This window comes from Chroicocephalus ridibundus, chromosome 9 (genome assembly GCF_963924245.1).
Source record: "Chroicocephalus ridibundus chromosome 9, bChrRid1.1, whole genome shotgun sequence".
Taxonomy (NCBI): Eukaryota; Metazoa; Chordata; class Aves; order Charadriiformes; family Laridae; genus Chroicocephalus; species Chroicocephalus ridibundus.
The window spans coordinates 21,281,462-21,304,472 of record NC_086292.1 but is presented as its reverse complement, the minus strand read 5'-3'; the positions used below and the strand labels follow the sequence as shown (position 1 = coordinate 21,304,472).

Here is a 23,011-nt window from a genome sequence, read left to right as displayed (position 1 = left end):
AAACACGGGCATCGTCTGGAGGGTTTTGAGGGCAAAAATGAATATATGGAATAAGAAACTCTCTCTGCTTCTGGTAGAATGGTAGGAAAAAGCATGGAAGTGCACCAGAGAAGAAAGTCTAAGCAACCCTTTTTTTTTTTTTTTGTTGTGGGAGACGGTAGTGAACAAACCTACCCACTACGAAGAGTTTTTTCCAGGAAGTGTAGGTTGCTGCAACCTGTATCCTTGAGCAGCGGGCGCTCACACAACAGTTCTCATGCTACTTGCAAGCAGCGCATTTGAAGGAGCCCCGGCAACGTGCACAGAGGATGAACGAACCCTACAGCCCTGCGACGCCCCGACCCATCGGCAGCACCTCGCCCGGCACCATGAAAATGTTCATGGGCTTCCTTGCTGTATTTATTGTAGCACAGACGATTGGGACCGTACTCTTCTGTTTGTATCTTCACATGAAGATGGATAAGGTAAGTAGAGAAATCAGGTTGTCTCTGCTGGATCACTAACGCGATTTGCCTTCAGCCGCGGAGCGATGTGCTCGCCCAAAGGATGAATATGGCAGAAGACGATGCTGGCCACTGGATGGATGCGGGAGTGGCATTTATTACACCCCTGTTCTCATTTCTGCTTTAATTTGCCGCTAAGTTGTACGCTGAGGAAGAGATCTGTTCCCTTCATTAACACAACAATAATGGATCAATCAAGAAGAGCCGTTAATGGCAAACCTGGCAGCCGATGGCCAGGCGGGGGAGAGGAGACTGTGGCTTAAACACACAAGTAGCTATTTTAGGCTCCTTGGTGGCTTTTCTGGTGCCGTAGCCCTTGGCAGCACTGTGACTCTAATGGTGAGGATGGGAGGGGTCCAGAAATTTAGTATTTGCATGTGTGAATTTTACCAAAATCTCACTTCAGATGCTGCCTTTCTGCTTAGGGAAGAAAAGAGTGGATCTCAGTACCCGGTCTTCTTTTTTGAAGCAGCACAGTGTCAGTGATCCTGTCCTGTACGTGGGACAATATTTACTAACAAAATTGAAAGCTGAAAAGCTATTTTCGAGATTGCCATGACCGCCGCCGCACTGCACAATGCTTAAAATCCCCAAACTGAAGCTACTTTCCTCCCAACCAGAAAAAACTACCAGCTAAAGAAATGATGCACCTAAAACCCAGAATGACTTCTCCTTACCGGATGCAACGCTAAGATCGTCATTATTGATTTTTAAATGTGTTGTCTCAACTTATATTGAAATTTTAGGGGGGTGTCTGCTGATTTTCAAGGGTGGGGAGCAATCCTGAGCTCGAGGGACTACAAAGGCAGGGACCTGGAAAAGGACTTTGCTGCAGGGGGGTTGCAGCCAGAGGGGAGCAGAGGGTCCCCGGAGGAGTGAAACGGGGCTTTCTGGGGTCATGGAGGAGGATCAGAGGCAGCCGAGACGCAGTCAAGGGTGGCAGGAGGATTTCAGCTGCCTTCAGAGGTCGGGACAGGGCTTCAAACCCGACATTCTGCACCCCAGCGGTGCCTGCCCTGAGCGCTCTGCCAGGCTGTGTGTCCTCATGCCCATCTGGAGGTCTTTATACCACTTAATCGAACCTTACGTTTTTACAAAAAACAGGTGTAATTTCAAAAATCAGTGTGTGTGTATATGTATATATATATAAATACACACATACAGATATATATATATTTGTTCTTTTTTTGTCTTTCTGATATTTTTAACCTGATTTTTTCAACCTGAAGCTCTCGGCAGGACTCAGCCCCAACCCACAAGTCGTTTTTGATCTCCCGGCAGCTCTTTTAGCCAATAAGTTAGTTGAAAAAATGACAAGCCACCCTGCCCAGGCAGGGCATGGCAGGGCTGACTGCGCATCCCAGTTGCCTGCTGGGGCTGCTGGGGCAGGAGCAGCAAGAAGCCGCTCGCTGAGATTTCCGCACCTCTGTCTGCAGGTGCAAGCGGGTGGATATTTGCCAGCTGCCCTTTGGAAAAGGCAGAGTGGGAAATTTATATTCGTGATCAAGGTGATAGAAAATAGGAAGGGATCCTGAGCAATCCTCCGCTCACCCAGCCAAGCAGGGTCAGCCCCATGGGTGCAATTCCCGGTGGATGCAGATGTCGGTGGGAGCGTTTGGTACCGGCAGTGTCTCTGCCCTGCTCATCCCGATGCTGAACCACCGACTTTGAGCTTTCCAGGCTGTGATTTATGGTGGCTCTGCTGCCAGCCCTTGCAGGTTTCCCACTAACATCCCATTCCCCCCTCTCTTCTCTCCCCGCACTGGCAGATGGAAGACGTGTTGAGCTTAAATGAAGATTACATCTTCCTGAGGAAAGTACAGAAATGTCAGACGGCAGAAGGTCAGAAGTCGACATTATTGGACTGTGAAAAGGTTTTAAAGGGCTTCCAGAACCTCCAGTGCAAGGTACGTTGCTGTTGGGCAGACAAAGACCCCGTTGAAGGCAGAGGGGGGCTCCCAGGCACACACACAGCTTCACCCCAAGCTTTTCTTTGAAAACCATGGGTGCCCTGTACCTTGGGGCTGCATAGCACACGCCCTTTTTCTACACTATGTTCTTTTTACACTGTATTTTTCACACTATATTGATAGCATTGAAAAATCTTGCCCATTCTTTTTTCTCAAAACTGTCTTGGTCTGAGCACGTCCAGCTGTGGCCGAGGGGTGCTCGGGGCTTTGCAGTGGGAGGGGTGGATCTGCAGCCACTCGGGCTCTGCGCTCTGATCCCGGTCTGAAAAACAATGATTTTTCTGCAGTCTGGCACCTTGCTCCGATCCCACGCCGGGTGGCTGGGAAGATGCTTGTGGCCACCTGCCGCTGGGACCACTTTTTGGCCCGCTTTGCCCAGCTGTCGATGACAGTGCAAGGCTCGGGCCACGTGGCATGGGTCCTGGCAGCCAGTGAGGAGGAGGAGGAGGATGCTGTACAAAAGATCCAACCTGCACTGGAATGTCCTCCTGGAGCAGCCCAGCCAGGGATGGGGTGCTCTCAGCCTGCTCGGCCCTTGAATTCGTGCTTTAGGAGGGGCTGTGCTGGCCACAGAAAGCAGGAGAGGGACATTTCTTCCTCGTTGTGGCAGCCTGGTGACATCCAATGCCTCAGCTAAACCTTTAGGTTTGCATCAGCACCCAACGGGCAACAGAAAATTGTGTCTGAGATGGACCGTGCTCTGCAGTCCTGAAAATTCCCTCTTGTAGGGGCAGGGATGTACCCAGTTTGCTGGGCAGCATCTACAGCATGGCTCTCCGGCATGGTTTTACATGAAAAGGAGATGGTTATTTGTTTATTTTATTTTATTTTTTTTAAATAAACTTCCCCCATCTCATCTTTTGCATTGCATAAAACCTAAGATCATAAAACCTAAGATCGTAAGCCCTGCTGCTGCAAACAGCTGCTCAGCCCGCGGCCGCGTGTGATGCTGGGGAAGGTGCTGGAGGGACTTTGCGTGTCCGGGTACCCTCCGCCGAGACCTCTTGGGGCCAAAGAGCACCAACCTGCGCCATGGCCAGAGCATCCTTCACACAGAGGCTTTCAAAATCCTTGATTTGTACATCTTTTTTTAAAAAAGCATATATTTTTGCTGTTGTTGCAGGACGGGGGAGCCAGCAAGGGGCAGCCCAAGTTTGAAATGCAGAGAGGTGAGTTCCCAGGTGGCTTGCTGGGGGCAGGAGTAGCAGCTTGGCTTGAGAAGGGGTTTCCTTCACCCTGCAACACCCGCTGGTGCCCCAGGACACAGCAGAGAGGCAGGGGAAGGGGTCAGGGTTTGGAGCATTCCCCGGGGGGTAGGACTGGGCACGGCATGGGGCTGGCACTGGGCATGGCTGTCTCCCTGGGGCGGGCGGCTCTGGGCACCACGTTGCCTGAAGCCGATGAAAATGAATCCAAAACTAAATCCATGGCCTTTTCTCATTGCAGGCCATGAGCATCCCCGTCTGATGCACAAGAACGAGACGGCTGTGGCAGGTAAGCAGCAGGAGCATCCAGGTCCTGTTCCCACGGTGGGCAAGGTGGCACGGTCACCTCCGCGGGCTTTATCCCTCGAAGGTGACTGAGTGTCTTTGCTGAGCAGAGGCCAGATCCTGCTGTGGGAGGGACTTTGGAGACTGTGCTTCTGAGCTGGATTTGGCCCAGAGAGAAATCCTAAGGGTGGGAGGTGCCACGGTCCCTGCAGAGGAGCTGTGTTGCCCGGGGCCGGGCGGGGGGACAGTGGGTGCCAAGCCATTGATAACACCGGCCTTTCGGAATTGCAGGGGAGAAGAGGCAGCCGGTCGCAGCCCACCTGGCAGGTCAGAAGAGCAGCAAGTCCGTCTCAGGTAAGACAGACGGGTTCGGCACCGCCTTGGCCAGGGAGCCAGTGGGGCACGGCAGTGTGGTCCCGGGACGGACCTGGCATTCCTGCCCCGGGGGTCTGGAGGGGCTGGGACAGGGACAGCACAACTCCATCACCAGAGCGTGTCCCCAAAGCACAGTGGACCTCCCAGTGGTCATGTCACCACGTGTACCTGTGCCACACGGGCTCCGGGCATCCTCAGTAGCCTTATGTATGCCTTCCTAGAAATGCGCCACAATGGCTTCATCTTTATGGTGTTTTTTATGAGGGGAAAAACTATTTCCTTCATATTTAAGGAAGCCAACCTCTCACATTTCTTTGGGACCCAAAACGCAAGGCTTTTGCCCTCCTGGCCGTGCCTTGCCGGGGTGGCTGCCGCATATCGTGCCGTATTCTGGCATATTGTACCTGCTGATTTAACCATTGGTCCCGGCAGCAATACGGGCTGGCTGGTGGCTTTACAGCCACACCACAAATAGCTCCAACCTGATCTATTCACAGCACTTAAACCGCACTTATTCACAGCCACGGCCGCCGTTTAAGGTTTGAGAAAGGCATGAGTCCGTTTGCGTTTGTGCATCCCTTTGCACGGACGGTGGCTGCTCTCGCAGCTCCGTCCCCCAGCGTAGCCCGAGCTAAGGGACGTCCTGCAAGAGCAAGGATGACCGAAGCAAGTTAAGAGTCTGCAAGGTCAGTCAGTTGCTCTATCTGGCAAGGATTTCGCAATCTGAGCACGTTTGATTTAATTCTGGAGTAACTGCCAGTAATCGGCAACTGCTCTTTCCATCTCTGACGCAGCATTTCACCCAGGGCTCAGTCTACCTGTGGAAAGCTTAGTGTTAGATAAGATCAAAGAAGTGAGAAACTTGCTGTGTTTTAAAGCTCCCGGCTTAAGCACTTGGTGAGCCTATAAAGCAGGCTGAAATTGCGCCGAGAGCAGCAGTTGCCTGGAGCTCGGCTCTGCATCTTGGCGCTGGAGAGCAGAGGGACCATCCCTGCGGGATCCATGGGGATGGACCACGGGCTTGCATGGCTCCCCCAGGACCACCCGTGCCACCCCACCACAGGGATTGGGAGTCTGGGCTGGGACGGTCCGTTATTCCCCATGGAGCTGGGGTGCTCACCCCTGGTGCTCTCGCAGGTGTCTCAGTAGGATGGGGAAGGTGGAGGTCCAAAAATCCCTCCCGCAGGTCGTAGCTGAGCTCAGCCCCTATGGCCATGGCTTCCTGGTCTCTGCTGGCTTATCTGCACCGACTGTAGTGGGAGTGCGTGTTCATGGTGACACCGATAGTTCCCCAAAAGCCACGCCAGTAGCAGGTCTGTGTGGGTAGTGGTCCCGGCGATGGGAGACAGACCTTGCCATGCAGAACCCTTCCAGCTCTGCACCCTCCAGGGACTGAAAGTGTGAGACATGTATTTTCCTTGGCAAAGTCTTGCCTTCTCCAAAGGCCAAGTGGAGGAAGGACTTTGGAAGAAAGGCAGCACCTAGTTCAGAAAAACTATGTGCCCTGGGATGGGTGCCTGTGAAGACAGGAGCTGCAGTGTGTTTTGTCGGTGCTCTGAGGGCTTGGAGGCTGTGCCACCGAAAGCCGTGGAGATAGCAAACCTACAGGGGCGGACACGGGGGGTGTTTGGCCCATGGTGGCAACTGTGTGCAATCTTCTAACCTAAACGTTTCCTCTTGGTTGGAGGAAGGAAGCAAAATGCTTCTCTGCTTGCATAATCGATTCAAGGGTGTTAAGATCAGAAACTCGGGTTAAACATGTCCTGGCCTCGGGGAAGGGGACCCTGCGGGGCTGGGGATGTGTCCTGGGGTGGGCAGGACCCACCCCCACACCCTGCAGCAGATAGAGGCCATGATGCCAAATATCAGTGGGGTCTGCCCCCAAAATCAGCCTGCCAAAATCTCCTTCTCCCAACTCACCTGCCACGCTTTCCCCCTACAGTGCTAGAGTGGAAGACGACGATATATGGCCCCATGAACAACAACTCGATATCCTACCAGGAGGGGAAACTGAAGGTGAAGGAAGCAGGGCTCTACTACATCTACTCCCAAGTCAGCTTCTGCACCAAGGCAGCCACTTCGGCACCCTTCACCCTCTATATTTATTTGTATCTCCCCATGGAAGAGGACCGGCTCTTGCTGAAGGGACTAAACACACACAGCACCTCCACATCTTTCTGCGACCTCCAGTCCATCCGGGAGGGAGGTGTCTTCAAGCTCCGGGAAGGCGACATGGTCTTTGTCAACGTGACAGACTCAACGCGAGTGAACTACAACCATGGCAGCACCTACTTTGGCATCTTCAAGCTGTAGTGAGGAGGGGGCTGCCCCGAGCTGGGGGTCCAGCCCCACTTTGTTGAGCAAAGTGGCTTTCCCTGTTTCCCGTATTTATGTTCCTCTGCCTCTTTGGTTTTCTTGTTTCTTAATTTGTATATTTTGTTATTTATTAATGAGGGCCAAGGGGCCCTGAGAACACAAATGGAACAAAGTATGAAGCTGTTGTTGTTTGCACTTTGCTTTTTTCTTTCATTGCCAACGGTTTGGTACATGCTGGTGTTGTGTGTCTGGGTCCACCATGCCCCACACACCTGGCAGGGTGGATGTCCCCATTATGTCACGAGAGCTTTATTTAGCAAATTCTACCATCAACGTTTCTTTCCTAAGAATGTAGGATGGCTCAGGGTGCTCCAGCCAAGCTAGGTTCATGCGTATCTCCCGTACCAATCTGCTTACAAAACATCAACGGAAAAACATTAAACGGCTTAGGAACGTCTCCCCTAAAGGAATTAATCAGCCAAGTGCTGTCCTTACGTGGTAGCTGCTGGTGATGCATTGTTGCCACCCTAACTGTCTGCTTTATCTCCAGAACCCCCTTTTTTCCACCCGTGCCTAGCTATGAAACTCAAGCAGCCTTCTTGCTTAGGGTGACACTGTCTTGGCCAGGTTCACCGCTCTGCATCAGAGGGGTGGTCACTGATTTCAACCCAGACCACTGGTAAGGCGCTGGTGGTGCTCTGTTCTTGGTGAACCAAATCTGCTTGCGCGACTGTCCTCCTCCCACTGCTGCAGGTAGGGGACACTCTGCCTGTGGACTGTTTCACTAGCCTGTGGAAGGGACATTGGCCACCACTGTCAATTTGGACCTGTCTCCTCTTCTGAGACCTCTCCTTCCCTGGGGAGGACTGGGAAAGTCCAGGAGTGGCAGGACCGACCGCTTCTTTCCAAGGCCTTCGAGATGTATGTGCAGAGCATCTTCTGGCTGTCCTCAGTGAGAATGTGTCCACAGCAGCACCTTTCCTGTTCTGTGAGGAAAGGCTGAGAGAATTGGGGGTGGTCAGCCTGGTGAAGAGAAGGCTCCCGGGAGACCTTAGAGCCCCTTTCAGTCCCTAAAGGGGACACAGGAAAGCTGGGGAGGGACTCTGGATCAGGGAGTGGGATAATAGGATGAGGGGTGATGGCTTCAAACTGGAAGAGGGGAGATTTAGATTAGATATCGGGAAGAAATTTTTCACTGTGAGGGTGGTGAGCCCCTGGCCCAGGTTGCCCAGAGAAGCTGTGGCTGCCCCATCCCTGGAGGGGTTCAAGGCCAGGCTGGACGGGGCTTGGAGCAACCTGGTCTGGTGGGAGGTGTCCCTGCCCAGGGCAGGGGGGTTGGAATGAGATGATCTTCAAGGTCCCTTCCAACCCAAACCATTTGATGATTCTATGTTGCATTTTTTAAAAACATCTAAAGATGCCAAAGGTGGCAAGCCACTTGGCTGTACAGGTCACACTTCTCAGAGCGCAAAGGTTGGGCAGCACTCCTGGAAGCCAGTAGATTTGCAAGCAGAAGAGCTTTCAGATTTGGGCAGCTCTTAGGTTTTACTTGGCTGGAGGCTGCAGATCTGGTCCTAACACAGTGCTCAAGTGCCACCACTGCGGGGACGGACGGGGCAGTCTTTGCACAGCTCATTGCCCTGCCGGGTGTCCGGCACGGGCCCCTCCCAAAGCCAGCAGAGGAGAGCTCAGAGACGGTCTGGTTTTACTATAATTTAACATGTATTTTTTTGACTGTTCTCCAAAATTACCTAACTTCACCAGGGAATGGACCACTATTGTCTGACACCATGTATAAAAACTATTTATTTAACTAAAACTGTAAAACTGTATTTGTGAACTGTGTGTGGCCATAGCCATGTTTTGCAGCATATTTTGACATTCCCAGTTCCCCCTTCCTGAGTCTGGGGTTTCGTCAACTATGGCAAATAATACAATTCCCGAATTAAGAGATCGGGTGCTTTGTATGCTTTAGACGCTGCTCACCCTTCTCAACCCCGCACTGGGACACACTGGGATTTCACTGGGTCCTACCTGGGGTCTGGGGACCGAGAGGGCAGCAGGGACATTTCCAACGGCCTCCCGGGGCAGCCATCCCACCCCGTCCCTGGGGGAATGTTGGGGTGCCAGGGCCAGGCAGCACCGGGGGCATTTTGGCTGGAAGAGGGAGCGGGGACCCCCCCTGCCCTGGGGAGGCACCAGGGCTGCTGCTAATTTAAGGGGATTTAGGACACCTGGCTGGAAAAGGACTATTCCCACCAGCCAGGTCATGCTGCCCACAGGGATGTCTCCACTTTGGAGCGGAGGGATGGATGCTGCACGAGGTGGGATCCTGCAGCCGCTGCGTGTGGGGCGGCAGGGGCTGGGCGGCCACCTCCTGGCTCCCACCACATCCCCACCGCTGCCAAAACCCATCCAGCCCCTGTGGGATGGGCTGACGGACACAACGCTGGGGCGGCTGGAGACCCCCGGCCCTCCGTGGGGAACTGGAGGTGCCTGGCCCCAGTGGGAATACAGGTGGGAGCCACTGGAGAAACCAGAGCCACTGCAAACTGGCACGGACTGGGAAAGGGGAAAAAGCTGGCTGGGAGCGAGCAGACAGGGAGAGCCGCCAGGAGCATGTGCGTGGCCATTCTCGGGTGCCCAAAACCTTCAGGAGCAGAAACGCTGTTTGTCACGAGGGAGGGGAAATCGCCATCAGTGCACAGCCTCCAAACCGCCCCCCCCGTGGCCCCCCAGCTTCAGGGGCCGGGAGCGCCCGCCAGAGGGTTTGAGGCAGTCTGCGATCGCCAGCCCGAACCAGCGAGAGAGGATCCGGGAGCTGCAAATCGCATGGAGAAATAGATTTTCCTGCGCGACTGGGGGAAACAATTGAAGAGGGGAGAAGAAAACAAGCAAACAAAGAGGCATAAACCAGCTCAATAACTTCTGCAGCAAGAGCAGAAGGTAGAATCATACAATTTGGTTGGAAGGAACCTTTCAGATGATCGAGTCCAACCATCAAATGGATGACAGATGCCAACCGCCGCCCCCCCCTGCCCACACCGCTGCCTCTCCTGGGGCTTTTTTTTTCTTGCCTCTGTTTCTTCGCTTGCCAAAAATAGCCCGTGGGATTCAGACGCGAGGCAGCGCGTGGGAGGGGAGGAGATGCGATTGCTGCCATCCAGCCGTGGCCTTCTCCCGAGCTTTGTTCTCCTCCCCGGTCCCTGCCCCGTGCCACGGCGGGTGCAGGTTTCCTCTCCCCATGGAAAGTTTGAAGGTCGTCAATACATTGACTTTTCCCGTGATGTGGGGCGCCTCTGTCACTCCTCGGGCTGTGGATTTTACAGTTTCTGAACTGATTTTCATTCTTCTGTCTGAGTAAGGGAGGGAGAGGGGGATGAGAAGGTGATGAGTACCTGGGGGACATCAGCAGGGCTGGCATCGGGGGTAGGCCTGGATGAGCTGGGGCAGCAGCACGCAGCAGCATGGTCATCTGCTGGGAGAGGTGCTTGCGCGGCTCAAGACACATTGAGCTCATTGGGAAACGTAATTTTTTTAAGTTTTGTATAGGAAATCAGATTTTGGGGTTTTGTTTTGGTTTGGTTTTTTTTTTCCTTAAAAAAGGCTGGGATGCCAGTTTCCAAGTGGGGTCTCTCCAGCTCGTGGCACTGAGCTCAGGGCTGCCCTGAGGGTGGCTGTCCACATGCCACGTGGCTCTGCACGGTGGCCAACCAGGTGACAAGCCCTCCTAGCATCCCTGTGCGCTACTTTGGGGTCTTTTTATTTTTTTATGCCCCTTCCCAGGTAGGCACTGGGTACCTGGGTGGCAGCCTTACCTTGTCACCCCTTGCTTGGTGACAGCCCTTTCCCCTGTTTGGCCAGGATCCCCGTTGGCAGGGTCTCCATCTATTCTAGGAGGCCAAACCCGTTGCACTCACCTGCGCGTGGGGGCGAGGGACACTTCTCCCCCCATGTAAGTTTGGGCTCGGGATTACTTGTGCTGTGGAGTGATGCCGCACGGGGACGGGTGGTGGGAGCAGCCCACCACAAATGGGGACCATCAGGGAGGGCATCCCCAGCCGCGGCTGCGGTTTGGGCTGCACAGATTAAGCTGTTGGGGTTTTTCTTCTGTTTTTTTTCACATCAATGGTCTTTTGGAGCCAAACCCCGCTGCTCGGAGGATGCTGGCATTGCCTGTGTTGGAGTTGGGTTGTGCAAAGGGGCTGTTTGGGAGCTGGTGTACGAGAAGGGGCCAGAGGGACCCTGTCTTCAGCAGGAGAGCAAGATGGAGGGTCTCTGGTCTGGATCTGGCCTCACGGGGACCCGGGAGTGGAGATGCCCCCTCCAAAGTGAGCCTGGGGATGCCTCCTCCTTGCTCTTCTGCCCAGTGCAGGCTTTGGGGTGCTCGGGTCCGGACGTGGCCCCGCTCTGTCTCTGCAACAACTCCCCAACGTGCTGGGCTCCCCGGTTCCAGAAGGACAGGGAACTGCTGGAGAGGGGACAGCAAAGGGCTACCAAGATGCGGAGGGGACTGGAACACCTCTCTCATGGAGAAAGGCTGAGGGATTTGGGTCTTGAAGAGTCCCAGTCTGGAAAAAGAGTCTGGAAAAAAGACAACTGAGGGGGGGATCTTATCAACGCTTATAAATACTGAAAGGGTGGGTGTCAGGAGGATGGGGCCAGGCTCTTTTCAGTGGTGCCTGGGGACAGGACAAGAGGTAACGGGCACAAACTTGACCATGGGAAGTTCCACCTCAACATGAGGAGGAACTTCTTTCCTGTGAGGGTGGCAGAGCCCTGGCACAGGCTGCTGAGGTGGTGGAGTCTCCGTCTCTGGAGACATTCCAAACCTGCCTGGAGGCGTTCCTGTGCCACCTGCTGTGGGTGACTCTGCTCTGGCAGGGGTTGGACTGGATGGTCTCCAGAGGTCCCTTCCAACCCCAGCCAGTCTGGGATTCTGTACCACTGGGGTTCAAGCGGGCTCCCTGGCAGGCTCCGGTGTTTTTCCATGATGCACCCAAGGCCAATGTTTCTTTTTTGCCTGGTCTTTCTCCCGCTCTGACTGCTGTGTCTGGAGAGGGAGAGCAGGGTCCGTCCCTCCTGCCCTTCATCCTCCCACTTCAGCTGCAGGCTGAGAGCACAGCCCATCTCTACCAAAGAGTTAAAAATACCAGCATGCAGGAGAGGTCTTATCCAAGCGGTAGACCAAAGGAAATCCTGTCACCACACCTAATCTCCAGGAAAAAAAAAAAAAAGACACACACTAACTTAAAAAATAAAATAAAATAAAATAAAAAAAATAATCTCAAAGGGGCAGGAAGTCACTTATCTACAGCAAGCTGCCGGTGCAGAGGGGAGCAGCTAGTTCTCCATGAAGCATCCTTGTCAGCAGAGCTCAGGTGGGGCTTGAGGGATGAAAACGTGTCTCCTTCCCCTGGGACCAGGCGCCCTTCCCTGCCGCAGCTCTGGGTGATGGTGGGAGCCACAGTCCGGCCGCCAGCATCACCATTCGCACCAGTATCCCTGGCAGCAGCTGCTAAATGGGAGGGAGGATGATGCAGCGATGAGCATTTCGGGCAAATCAGGGATGGCCACAGCAAGCACGGGCTTTGCTTTCGTGGTGGAAACAAAGGAAACAGCCCCGAGAGCTAAGAAGCGATTTTTATCCTTCTTTATTTGTTGAAAATGTCAATTAAAAAACTGTTCAAAATAAAAACATGTTAGAAAAGTTGAACTTGCATAAGTAGTTACAGTAAATAAACCTACATGACAAAGATAAACTGGAAGGCAGCTGACACAACATCCATCTAAAGACAGACTCACTGGAACCTATTTACAAAGCACTGTAAACAAAGTAAATATGGAAACATTGCTGTCCATCCGGCATGGCTTCTTTTCCTTTTAATTTTATTTTCTTGTCTTTTTTGGCTTCTAGCTCTTGACAAACGCTTGATCCAAAAAGTCCCAGTGCGCCCTCCGTCACATTACATCTTACAAACATGCATATGTACACAGCATGGGTTTCAACTAAACCAGGGAGGGGCAGCGAGGAATTATTTCTACCCTCTCCTCGGAGTGTAAATGGCCCTGGGTTTGCCTCCTTGTGCTGGCTGTGCTGGTCCCCAGCCGGTCCCCAGCCTGGTCCCCAGCCCAGCCTTGGGCGGGCAGTGGGAGCAGAGAGTGCCGGGGTGTCTGGGCATGGCCCCCCCGCAACAGCAGCGTGAGCTGCTCAGTGTACGGCCAAGCTCGTTATCCTGGAAAACAATTAATCAGCACAGGAGGGCTTGACTGCTGAGCAAACCGCCCATCTGTGTGCCTGCGTGGGGATGCAGGGAGCTGCCATCCAGCTGGGATGCTCCAGAGACAGCAAATGTAGCCAGGGCAAAAAAGACCCCTGTTTTATCCTAGAAACAGCTTCGATTTAAAGAGGGTTTTTCTTTTTACACTCCTTGTGATGTTTTGGAGTCCGGCTCTCCTCAAACACCATTTGCTATGTTCTGGCTAAATGTTAATTGCAAGGAGGGAGTTGTAATTATTGCCTCTCTTCTGTCCTTCATGACCCGTGTAACGCTACGACTGCAGCGAGCTGCGGTGTGTCCGCACACCCGGGGACCACGCTGCCCTGGGATACACGTACGACTTAGCCTTAACTTTACCAGAAGGTTACTTTTATAATGCTGCTAAGGAAGGAAGGAAAACGTCCGTTCTAAACTAGGGAGTAACACCGAGTAAGATGAAGACAGCCGATACATATGCATGTTGCCTGTGCACTGTGTTCGAGGAGCTGTGCTGGGATCTGGAAGGGCATCGCACGTCCTTGCCCCAGGAGCGTTCCAGCTCTTGTCAAAGCATAAACAGAAATATCTTTCCTAGCCCAAGAGACAGTGCCTTTTTCCTAGCCGAAAGCCCCTTTGGGGGCGATGGCGGGGACGACAAGTGGCCGTTGGCTCCGTTGCCAGCCTTTGGGAAGGAGCGACGGAGAGCCTAAGGCGGGCAGAAGGGAGCGGGGAGCCAGCACGTTTGGGGCTTGGGTTTTGTCGTCAAGCAGCGTTTACATTTCATACAGAGAAAAGCATGTTGTGCTGCAAGGGGAAGCACAGCGGAACTCTAAACTCATACGATACCTGGACACTCCATGTGAAAACAAAGCAGGGGCTGGGAGTTGTAGGTCATGCATAAGGAAAGGGATGGGGCGGGGAGGGCAGAACAGCAATTACCTGTTGCGCTAATCACGAGCTGTTAGGAGGCAGTAGGGTGCAACACACCTTCCCATGCGCTCTGACAGGTGCTCCAGATCTGGCTTCCCCAAGGACTTCAAACGTCTTCGTGTTAATTGCACATTTTAATCAGTATCAAGGCCACACACGGGAACCACAGTATTGCTGGGCTCTAGTTCGCTACAGTCAACTAATGGGGAAAAAAAGAAGGTGGATGGGAAAAAGCTTCCCCAGTTGTGATTATCTGAAAAGAGGAGCATGGTGCTTTTTGGTTTCTGCTCAATGCCACCTCGATAATGTTTTCATTCAATAAATAGGTACCGGTGCTTTTGAAAAGAATGAAAGCATTAAAAAGTGCTTAAGCTTCCTCTAGGAAACTGCTACCAACCCCTCGGTGAGCGGCAATCGTTAGCAGAGTTTGTATTTGCTCCCAGTAGCAGGTACGATGAGGTATTAGTTGCTGCAGATGAATTGTGAATCATGGACCGCTTGCTTACTGGTTTAGTTGTGATGGATTGTTTCTGCTTTATTTCCTTATTGGATGGAAGAAAAACTATTTTTTTTTTCCTCTATGACTTTTTTTTTTTTTGGTAACAAAATTCCCAAACCCAACAAAATAAGGAGCAAGAAGAGGCAAAGGATCCAGTTCCGCTTCCCCAAAAAAAAACACCTGAGGTCACACACCACTGCCAGCAGCTTCTCCCCAAATTCAAGCGATCAGGGACGACTTGCGCCCCGTGTCCTCCCTGCCACACTCGTCCGTCTGCTTCAGCAGCCTTCTAACCAGCTTCTCCAAGTCCTTCCTGGATTTCAGCTCTTCCTCCAAACACTGTTTCATCCTTTTGTTCTCCTGCAAGGAGAAAAAGAAAGGAACGAAGATGCAATTAATGCCCACATGCTTTGTACAATGAGGTACTTCCGTGCGCCTGGCTGCCTGGTGGCTCAGAGGTGATGACATCCCGTGGACAACAGGTCACTGCTGGCTTGTGAGGATGACACCAAGCTGAGTGGTGAGGTCCGACAGGCCAGAGGGACGGGATGTCACCCAGAGGGACATGGATGAGCTGGAGAGGTGGGCCCGAGCAAACCTCATGAAGTTCAACAAGGCCAAGTGCAAGGTCCTGCACTTGGGTTGGGACAATCCTCATTATCAATACAGGCTGGGGGATGACGTGATAGAGGGCAGCCCTGCGGAAAAGGACTTGGGGGCACTGGTGGGTGAAAAGCTGGACATGAGCCAAAAATGTGTGTGCTCGCAGCCCAGAAAGCCAATCGCATCCTGGGCTGCATCAAAAGAAGTGTGGCCAGCAGATCCAGAGAGGGAATTCTGCCCCTCTGCTCTGCTCTGGTGAGACCCCACCTGGAGTACTGTGTCCAGCTCTGGAGCCCTCAGCACAAGAAGGACATGGACCTGTTGGAGCGGGGCCAGGGATGATTTGAGGGCTGGAGCCCCTCTCCTATGAAGACAGGCTGAGAGAGTTGGGGGGGTTCAGCCTGGAGAAGAGAAGGCTCTGGGGAGACCTTCGAGCCCCTTCCAGTCCCTGAAGGGGGCCTACAGGAAAGCTGGGGAGGGGCTGTTGGCAAGGGCATGTAGCGACAGGACGAGGGGCAATGGTTTTAAACTAGAGCAGGGTGGGTTCAGATGAGACATTAGGAACAAGTTCTTTCCAATGAGGGTGGTGAGACACTGGCCCAGGCTGCCCAGAGAGGTGGTGGAGGCCCCATCCCTGGAGACATTCAAGGCCAGGCTGGATGAGGCTCTGAGCAACCTGATCTAGTTGAAGATGTCCCTGCTGACTGCAGGGGGGTTGGACTAGATGGCCTTTTGGGGTCCCTTCCCACCCAACATATTCTATGATTCTATGAACAACAGGTCCGATCTGCCCAGGTAGACCCTTACTACCCTACAGACCTGCATGGAAGTCCAAGTGACTTTCCACAGGCAGAAGCATCCTCCTGGAAACCATCCACATTCACCAGTCAAGTTGAAAACAGCTTTTAGAGTAGGGGGAAAGTTTCACATTACCACAAAGACCAACTACTCCTTCCCTCCTGCTGGCTCTGGTGCTCAAGGGACCACATGGTGACGTGGTGAGCTGATTGAGGGGGCTAAACCAGAAGAAAACATGGATGCAGGGAGCTGCAGGCTTGCTCCAGCATTGGCAAGACTTTTCCTGCGCACTGACCAGTCAAAGACAACTCCCCGGTGCAGCCAGCACAAACAATCCCACTGGAATTACCTGCTTCAGTTCTTTGACTTCATCTTTCAGTGCATAAACCGTGTCAACAAGGCTCCTGCGAAAAGAGATGCAAAAAAACCCAAAAGGAAATAAAAAGGAAATAAAAAGAGCTGGAAGGCAACAAAACAGCAACAGCACGGGAGCTTTTGTGAGCGAGGCGTTGATGGGGAAGGTGCTTCCAGCTTCTGCCTTGCAAACCTCAGGTTGCAGCTATGGCTGCTGCCCGTGAGGAGACTCTGGAAATGCCCAAGGGCATTTATAGGCCACCGGTCCAAAATTCAGGGCTCTCTTCTCAAAACTCAAGAAAAAATATCTTGTTCTGCTATCTCCAACTTATCAACAAAGATCTGTGGCTTTGGCTTCCTTGTTTGTGCTACTGCAATAAATAACAATGACTTTACATCTGGAAACGCCTGAGCAATCTTTTGTAAAAGGGCCTTGATTCCTTGAAGTCATGCTGCCAGAAAAGCGAGCATGAAAGGAATGCCCTGTCTGGGTTTGGAAAGGAGCGGATCAAGGGGGTCACCCAGATGCTGAAGGTACTGGGGGCACTCGCAGACAGCATCCCCTGGCTGTCGGGGGCGTCCCCAGGGGTAGCAGCCCGGTATGTCAGGAGTTAAAAAGAAAAAAAAAAAAAAAAAAAAAAGCCACTTGTTTGGTTCTGTCCTCCCTGCCCCCATTAGCTGCATGCGGAAAAGCTCCGTGACTCTCAGGACCCGGCACACAGACTCCCAGAGGGCTATGGCCATGTCAGAGCCGCTGGGAAGGCGGATCCATTCTTAAAAAGGGACAAAATAGCCACCGAAATAGCCCAGTGGTTCTCGCCAGCCCTAAGGCAGCAGCCGGTGACATCAGCCTGGCCCCTCTGCAGGGATGCAGAAGGAGAGGGCATTCATTTTTAACATCTTTCCAAGAAGCAATAAGGGGATGTGCAAGCGGAGAGCAGCCACGCTTACTTCTCCTCCGTGACGGTCTGGCCATTGCTTCGTGTTTCCTCTACGATGATTTTCTCTTCCTCGGGAAGAAGGACTTGGGGGATGGAGTCTTTACGGGAGCCTGTGTAGGAGAATTACTCGTCAGGGAGAAGGAGGGAGACTTCCTCGCATGCCCATGCCACCAGGTAGCCAGCGGCCCTCTGGGAGCCTGGGGCAGGCCAGGGACGCGGGGGCTCGAGCAGCCACCAGGGACCTGCCATGGTTAAACATGGGCTTCCACGTCCCACCAACCGGGAGCCAAAGCAGCAAGTGGAAAGTTTTCCAAGAGGGCTCACTGCGACTAGAGCTCTGTTAGTCTGGAGAAGGGAAGGCTCCGGGGAGACCTTATAGCGGCCTTCCAGTCCCTGAAGGGGGCCTACAGGAAGGCTGGGGAGGGACTCTGGATCAGGGAGTGTAGTGACAGGACACGGGGTAACGGTTTCAAGCTAAAGGAGGGTAGATTTAGATTGGATATCAGGAAGAAATTCTTGGCTGTGAGGGTGGTGAGCCCCTGGCCCAGGTTGCCCAGAGAAGCTGTGGCTGCCCCATCCCTGGAGGGGTTCAAGGCCAGGCTGGACGGGGCTTGGAGCAACCTGGTGTGGTGGGAGGTGTCCCTGCCCAGGGCAGGGGGTGGCACTGGGTGGGCTTTAAGGTCCCTTCCAACCCAAACCATTAGATGATTCTATGATCATGACTTATAAATGAAATCACTCGACTAGGGTCAAGAGCTCTCAGAAGAAACGCGGCCTCTCTTTTTTCAAACGTACCATTATTTGATAGCTCAGTGATTTAATTTGACATCTCACCAGCAATGACAAATAGTTATATTTCCAGAGTTGAAGATGTTACATAGGTTCTCATGAAGCAGCTTGTTCTTAAACACGCAGCTGATTGAGAGATAATATTCATGCTTCCTTTCTAAAGCTATATGCAACCCGAGATTACCATCAGGTTTTCAGTGCTGACAGCCACAGGCACGGACTAGGTTTGCTTAATTCCTAACAAGCGCTGGTGAAATAGCTGTGTCTCATCTGCCCTCCTACCTGCTTCATCCTCTGTGTTTAGAAGAAAAACAATGGCAACTAAACCACTAGGCAGATGAAGCTCCCTTATCTTGAAGATTGAACACCGCACAGTTTCCTAGCATGAGTCGCGTTGCTGTATGATGCAACCAGCTGGTTTTTTTTTTTCCCAGAGGGGTTATCAGCGTTGCAGGCAGAGTCTTAAGAATTAAATTAAATCTGGTTGTGCGCCCACCTGAGCTGAGAGCTTGCTGGAAGCCTGCCCCGGTACAGTATGCCTCGATCACCTTCAGGATCTGAGCATCTTCTTCCAGCGCAGCTGTACCTGTAAAAGACCACAGACAACAGCTATCACAAAAAGCACAGTTCTTTTGGCATCATCTTGCTCCCAAGTCCCCGAAGAGAAGACCCTGTTGTTTCCTTGACTGACACCGTCTCTGGGACTTTGCCTAATTCCTTTTTGAGGTCCTTTATATTTTCTGGCCTTTGCACCATCCCGTGGCATCGAGTACCGTGATGAAATGGTGTGAAAATGCACTTCTCGCTGCTCAGCTCAGCAAAAACTCAGCAAAAACTCAGCAAAACCCCCCCTCACCCGAGTTTGGGGGTAGAGATGACCAGGAGATGGGGCAGCAGAGCAGCCCTGCGAGGGGGGGGTCCGGCACAGCCGCATCAGAGTGGGACTTGGCAACATGAAGCCTTCATGTCCAGCCCTAGCTCAGCACTGTCTTCTCAAGGGAGACGACTGACCCTCAGGCTGTGCACCGCAGCAGCTCACCGCTGGGTGACCAGGGCCTTTCATGTAAAACCCCCGAGGAGTGTCCCAAGGGGACTTCAGGGAGCTGTCAGGACATCCCTCTTTGCAGGTGAACACCCCCTGCAAGGATGGGGTCCTTTTTTGTTCCCTGGTCCCCCACGAAAACTGCTCCAGGAGCTGCTGGCACAGCCAGCTAAGGGTTTGTCCCAGCTCTCCGACACATTTTGATGCCCATTGATGTGCAGTTTTGATGCAGCTTTTAACCCCTTGGAAGTAGCTCCCTGGCTTCGCAGCCAGAACAAGACCACCCACAACCAGAGGATCACGAGGAGGGTGGCAGGACTCCTGGCCGTCGTCACTGGCAGGGGATGTGACAGAGGCTGAGGAGCGGGGCGCTTCCAGAAGCCTCCTGCGCTCGGCAGCGTGTAGGCTTGCTCACAACACAAGCATCCTGGCGCATCCCGCACCATAAGAAAGGCTGCTCTCAACGTCCCGCGGAGATCACCGAGTACACACAAACCTCCAAAAAGAAGAGAAAAAAAACCCCAACACTTACTTTTCCGAATAACAAACTCTTCATCAGACGGTTTTCTTTCAGTTTTCCTTTTTGGAAGAAACTTCTTCATTGTTTTTGGACTTTTGCTGGAATCCTATAGAGAAACAGACTCTTGTGTTTAACCAGAACCAAAGGCAGCTCGAAGAGCGGAGCAGCGCAGCTGAACGCAGCTACCCGTGTTACACACAACACATTAGAGAACTACAAAGCAGACAATGACAAAGTTGGGGGAAATGATGCTTTTTGCCTTTCCCATGGGCTAGCTGTGGCCCTGGAACAGCCCTGGGAATTGTAACTCCAGGTCTGGGACAAGACAAGCTCCTTTAGCGGATTCAACTCTCGGCTAAGATGCTTTAGCCAAAGAATTCAAAGACATTCACAGCACTTTTAGTCTGCTTACCAGCTCCGGGGTCTTTGTCAGGGAACCCTATAATGTTGTTTATTGCCTTGACTCGATTTGATTTCTAACATAAAATGGTTGGCAAATGACACTGTTTCCAAATGATTTTGTTTGAGAGTACAAATCCCCCACAGACAAACACAGACAACGAACAAATACACACAAAGTTAGTGTTGGCTATGACTCCACAGGTAAGAAACACAAGCTTTTACCTCCTTCACTGAGTTACAAGTCTTGCTGATTTTGAGAGAATTAGTGTATTAGTAGGTTACATGCAATACGGATTGTAAGCGGCAGAAGAGGCATGCCAGGAAGTTTATAATACTAAAATCCTTCTTGAGAGTCATCTCAAAATATATTTGCCAGTCACCACGGACTCTCGTGATAACTTACTGATACAGCCAGGCAAAATTAGGGTCATGCAAGCACAAGAAGCGTGAACAGGAACGAGCGTTCTTTGCCGCAATAAGCCAAAGAGATGTATCTACCCTTACCTTTAAGATATAAGACATCCTCTACAATGAATATGCAAAGAAAGAGAAGATGAGTGTGAGAGACTGATGATTTTTATTGACCAAGTCCATTAAATCCACAATTCTAAAACACACATAAATGTTAGTTTTGCGATTAATGTGGCACACCCTCTGACCTGGTTTTAGAGCGCTATCAACATGCAAAGGAGCACGGTGTCATGCAGAACTTGAAAAAAATTACATGTGAAATACATGGCAAGTGGGCATTAATACGCTCCGGACACATCGAAATAGAGAACATGCCTCCTTGGTTAGTAGCAGCTTCCTGGAGATGTTGGCTGCCTAAGAGAACGGTGCTCAAAAACGGCAGCACCCCTTGGTGCCAGGCGATGCTGCAGCCGCCCCGCGCGCCCGGCTGCATCCGAGCCCTGGGAGGCAGCTGGGGGGCTGCTCCTGCGCTCAGTCCTGCGCCCTCTGACCCGACCCGGCTCTGGGATGCTCTGCCCACCCTGCTGACAATCCCCCAGAACCCCATCTTCTCCAAGGGCACCCTCCCAGAGGGCACCTGCCATCCTTCACAGGAGGCAACGGCATCCCCCTGCTCTGCCGGCGCGTCCTGCGGGTCCCCATCCCTGGGATGCTCGGCACAGGGAGCCGCACGGCTCTCCTGCAGAATCCCAAATCCTGACGTTATAAACCCATCTCCTAATGCAAAGCAGGCCACTTAAAAAAAAAAAAAAAAAGAAGAAGAAAAAGAAGTTGTCCGTAAATCTTTTTCACTTTGCTAACCCGAATCCGGACACAATGCTTTACCCACAGCACCTGCTCTGTCATTTCAAATGATTACTGGAAACACAACAGGAAAAATGACCCAATTTCGATGGAAATAACAAGAGCGCTGTGCGGTACGCACGCAGGTTCTGGGGTTTCCTGAGCACAGCTAGGTACGAGGAAATGCACAAGACTGTGCCATCCCGTCCTACACTGCTAGAAGCCAATTAAAGTGACACTGGATGTCTGAAATTCTCTAATCTTTTAATCAAACTCCCCCACTCCCTGCCAATAACCTTTGAGACTTGTATCCCTTCGTTATATGTTCAGCATAGGAAGGTGACTTGCAGCTTTCCTACTACCAAAGGAAGGTAATCGAGCTGTTAGCATAGTTTATTTTGTGCCCTAATTTACATTAAAATAAAAATACAGTGAAAGAGGAGTTCTGCTTAGTGACTGAGCACTCCGGAGGGAGGGATGAGGTGGACGCAGTTGTGCTGGGGATAACAACTGAACTTATTCCACATTTGTCATCGCAGGGTGGCATCCACAAGTCCCTCCCCGAGCGGGGAGCTGCCCCCAGGCTCAGGCTGGACCCACTGCGTACCAGGCTGTGCTCCAGCTCTGGTGGACCCCTGCGCCTTTGGGTTTCCACCGAGGTGGCCAAGTTCCCATGAAAACCACGCTGTGGGTCCCCGGGGCTCCCCCCCGGCTCGGCCTCCGCAGCAAAAACCTCTCGCCTGGTTTCAACACAGCGAGTTTGACTCCTGCCCCGCGCAGCAGGCAGGGGACAACTGAGAAACTGCGCAGGACCGTGGTTATTAATGATATCACTCAATCTGTGGGTTTGGCCTACCTTATAAACAAGTGTCAGCCCTGCACTTTCACGCAGAAAAATTTTCTCCTCTAATTCAAAGTCTCTTCCTATATTTTAATTCACCAGGCAAGCAAGAAAGGGTTTAGTCTACGTTAGGGACTTGAACCATGCAAAGATTAAGGGTGGTTTCCAGTCTGCTTGGCTGGTTTTTGAACAACTTCATTCCCAAACTGGAATGCGCCGTTTAACAAATTTTAAGAAATGAACGTTGCAAAATGCCATGAGGCTACCCAAAATCTCTGCCTGGAGCAGTGGAACCCCAGCCCCCCCGGCTGCTGGGCTCTCCATCCCTGAGGGCTGGGGGGGCTGAGGGGGTCCGAGCCTCCCTCCCCGTCCCCATCCCCACTGGGAGCCCGGGCAGTGACGCTCCCAGGGCTGCTGTACCAAGAAAGGCGTCTGACTCAGAACCGGAGTGCTCATTCAGTAAGAGGAACGTTACCCAAGGTACTGGTGAGTAATCCCAAAAGTTTAATGTGAGGTAGGGAAGGAGAGCACTGCAGTTACAGCGGGGGGTGAGAATCGGAGCTGGGTTGTATTTTGGGTTTCCCCACGCCGCCCCCTCCCTCCCAGGCTCGGGGTTTCTGCGGGGGAAGCGATCCCTCGGGTGCCGCCTCCTGGCAGGGTCTGGGTGTGTAAAACACCGGGGTGGGTGGTGGAGGAGGGTCAAGTCCCACGGCTGCCACAGGGAGCCCTGCTCCAGCCACCGAAACACGGGGCGGAAGACACAAGAAACACCAACAGGCCTTTTTCCGCTTCGTCTTGGTGCAGCATTGCTGCTCCATCCTGCAGCTTGGGGGATGCTGGAGCTGGAGCACGTCCCAACTCCCACCCATGGCTCAGACCAAGGCAGGAGGAGGAGGAGGAGGAGGAGGTGGGGAGGCAGCTCCACCACGGCACTGCTGAAGGAGAGCGCTTGATGGGACATGCAAGGCTGCGGGGACAGGCTGCTGTGGGACCGGTGACATCCAAGAGCCCAGAGCAAACACGGGGAACGGGGCTGAGCCTGCAAACACACGTGCTCCTGCTTCCCCTGCCAGCTGCGGCGACAAGCATCCATTGCCAGAACCGGGACAAGACTTTGCCGAGCC

General features: G+C 52.7%; 2 protein-coding genes across 7 annotated transcripts in view; one reads left to right on the top strand and one right to left on the bottom strand.

Annotated features, from left to right (window-relative positions):
- The first annotated feature begins 212 nt into the window (after nucleotides 1-212).
- CD40LG (CD40 ligand) lies at nucleotides 213-7,727 on the top strand. Its single transcript, XM_063346401.1, has 6 exons — nucleotides 213-464; nucleotides 2,273-2,410; nucleotides 3,597-3,642; nucleotides 3,920-3,967; nucleotides 4,255-4,317; nucleotides 6,281-7,727. The coding sequence occupies exons 1-6, from the start codon at nucleotides 309-311 to the stop codon at nucleotides 6,649-6,651; spliced, it is 822 nt and encodes a 273-aa protein (XP_063202471.1). The 5' UTR covers nucleotides 213-308; the 3' UTR covers nucleotides 6,652-7,727.
- Nucleotides 7,728-12,292: 4,565 nt separating this feature from the next.
- Nucleotides 12,293-23,011, bottom strand: part of ARHGEF6 (Rac/Cdc42 guanine nucleotide exchange factor 6) — a 44,616-nt gene continuing 33,897 nt past the window's right edge. For 5 of the 6 annotated variants that reach the window (XM_063346278.1, XM_063346280.1, XM_063346281.1 and 2 more), the window contains 6 exons: nucleotides 20,297-20,317; nucleotides 19,403-19,496; nucleotides 18,325-18,414; nucleotides 17,050-17,149; nucleotides 16,094-16,148; nucleotides 12,293-14,703 (listed from right to left, as the gene is read on the bottom strand). In XM_063346278.1, coding sequence (XP_063202348.1) covers nucleotides 14,563-14,703; nucleotides 16,094-16,148; nucleotides 17,050-17,149; nucleotides 18,325-18,414; nucleotides 19,403-19,496; nucleotides 20,297-20,317 — 501 coding nt within the window. In that variant the 3' untranslated portion in view covers nucleotides 12,293-14,562. The remainder of the gene's footprint in view (nucleotides 14,704-16,093; nucleotides 16,149-17,049; nucleotides 17,150-18,324; nucleotides 18,415-19,402; nucleotides 19,497-20,296; nucleotides 20,318-23,011) is intronic. The other variant, XM_063346279.1, reaches the window with a different exon arrangement.

Excerpts from the sequence above, each read along its gene's own strand:
- CD40LG (XM_063346401.1), top strand. The coding sequence starts at position 309 with ATGAACGAACCCTACAGCCCTGCGACGCCCCGACCCATCGGCAGCACC. Across the intron at positions 2,411-3,596 it reads TCCAGAACCTCCAGTGCAAG|GACGGGGGAGCCAGCAAGGG; the intron begins GTACGTTGCTGT and ends CTGTTGTTGCAG. Across the intron at positions 3,643-3,919 it reads CAAGTTTGAAATGCAGAGAG|GCCATGAGCATCCCCGTCTG; the intron begins GTGAGTTCCCAG and ends TTCTCATTGCAG.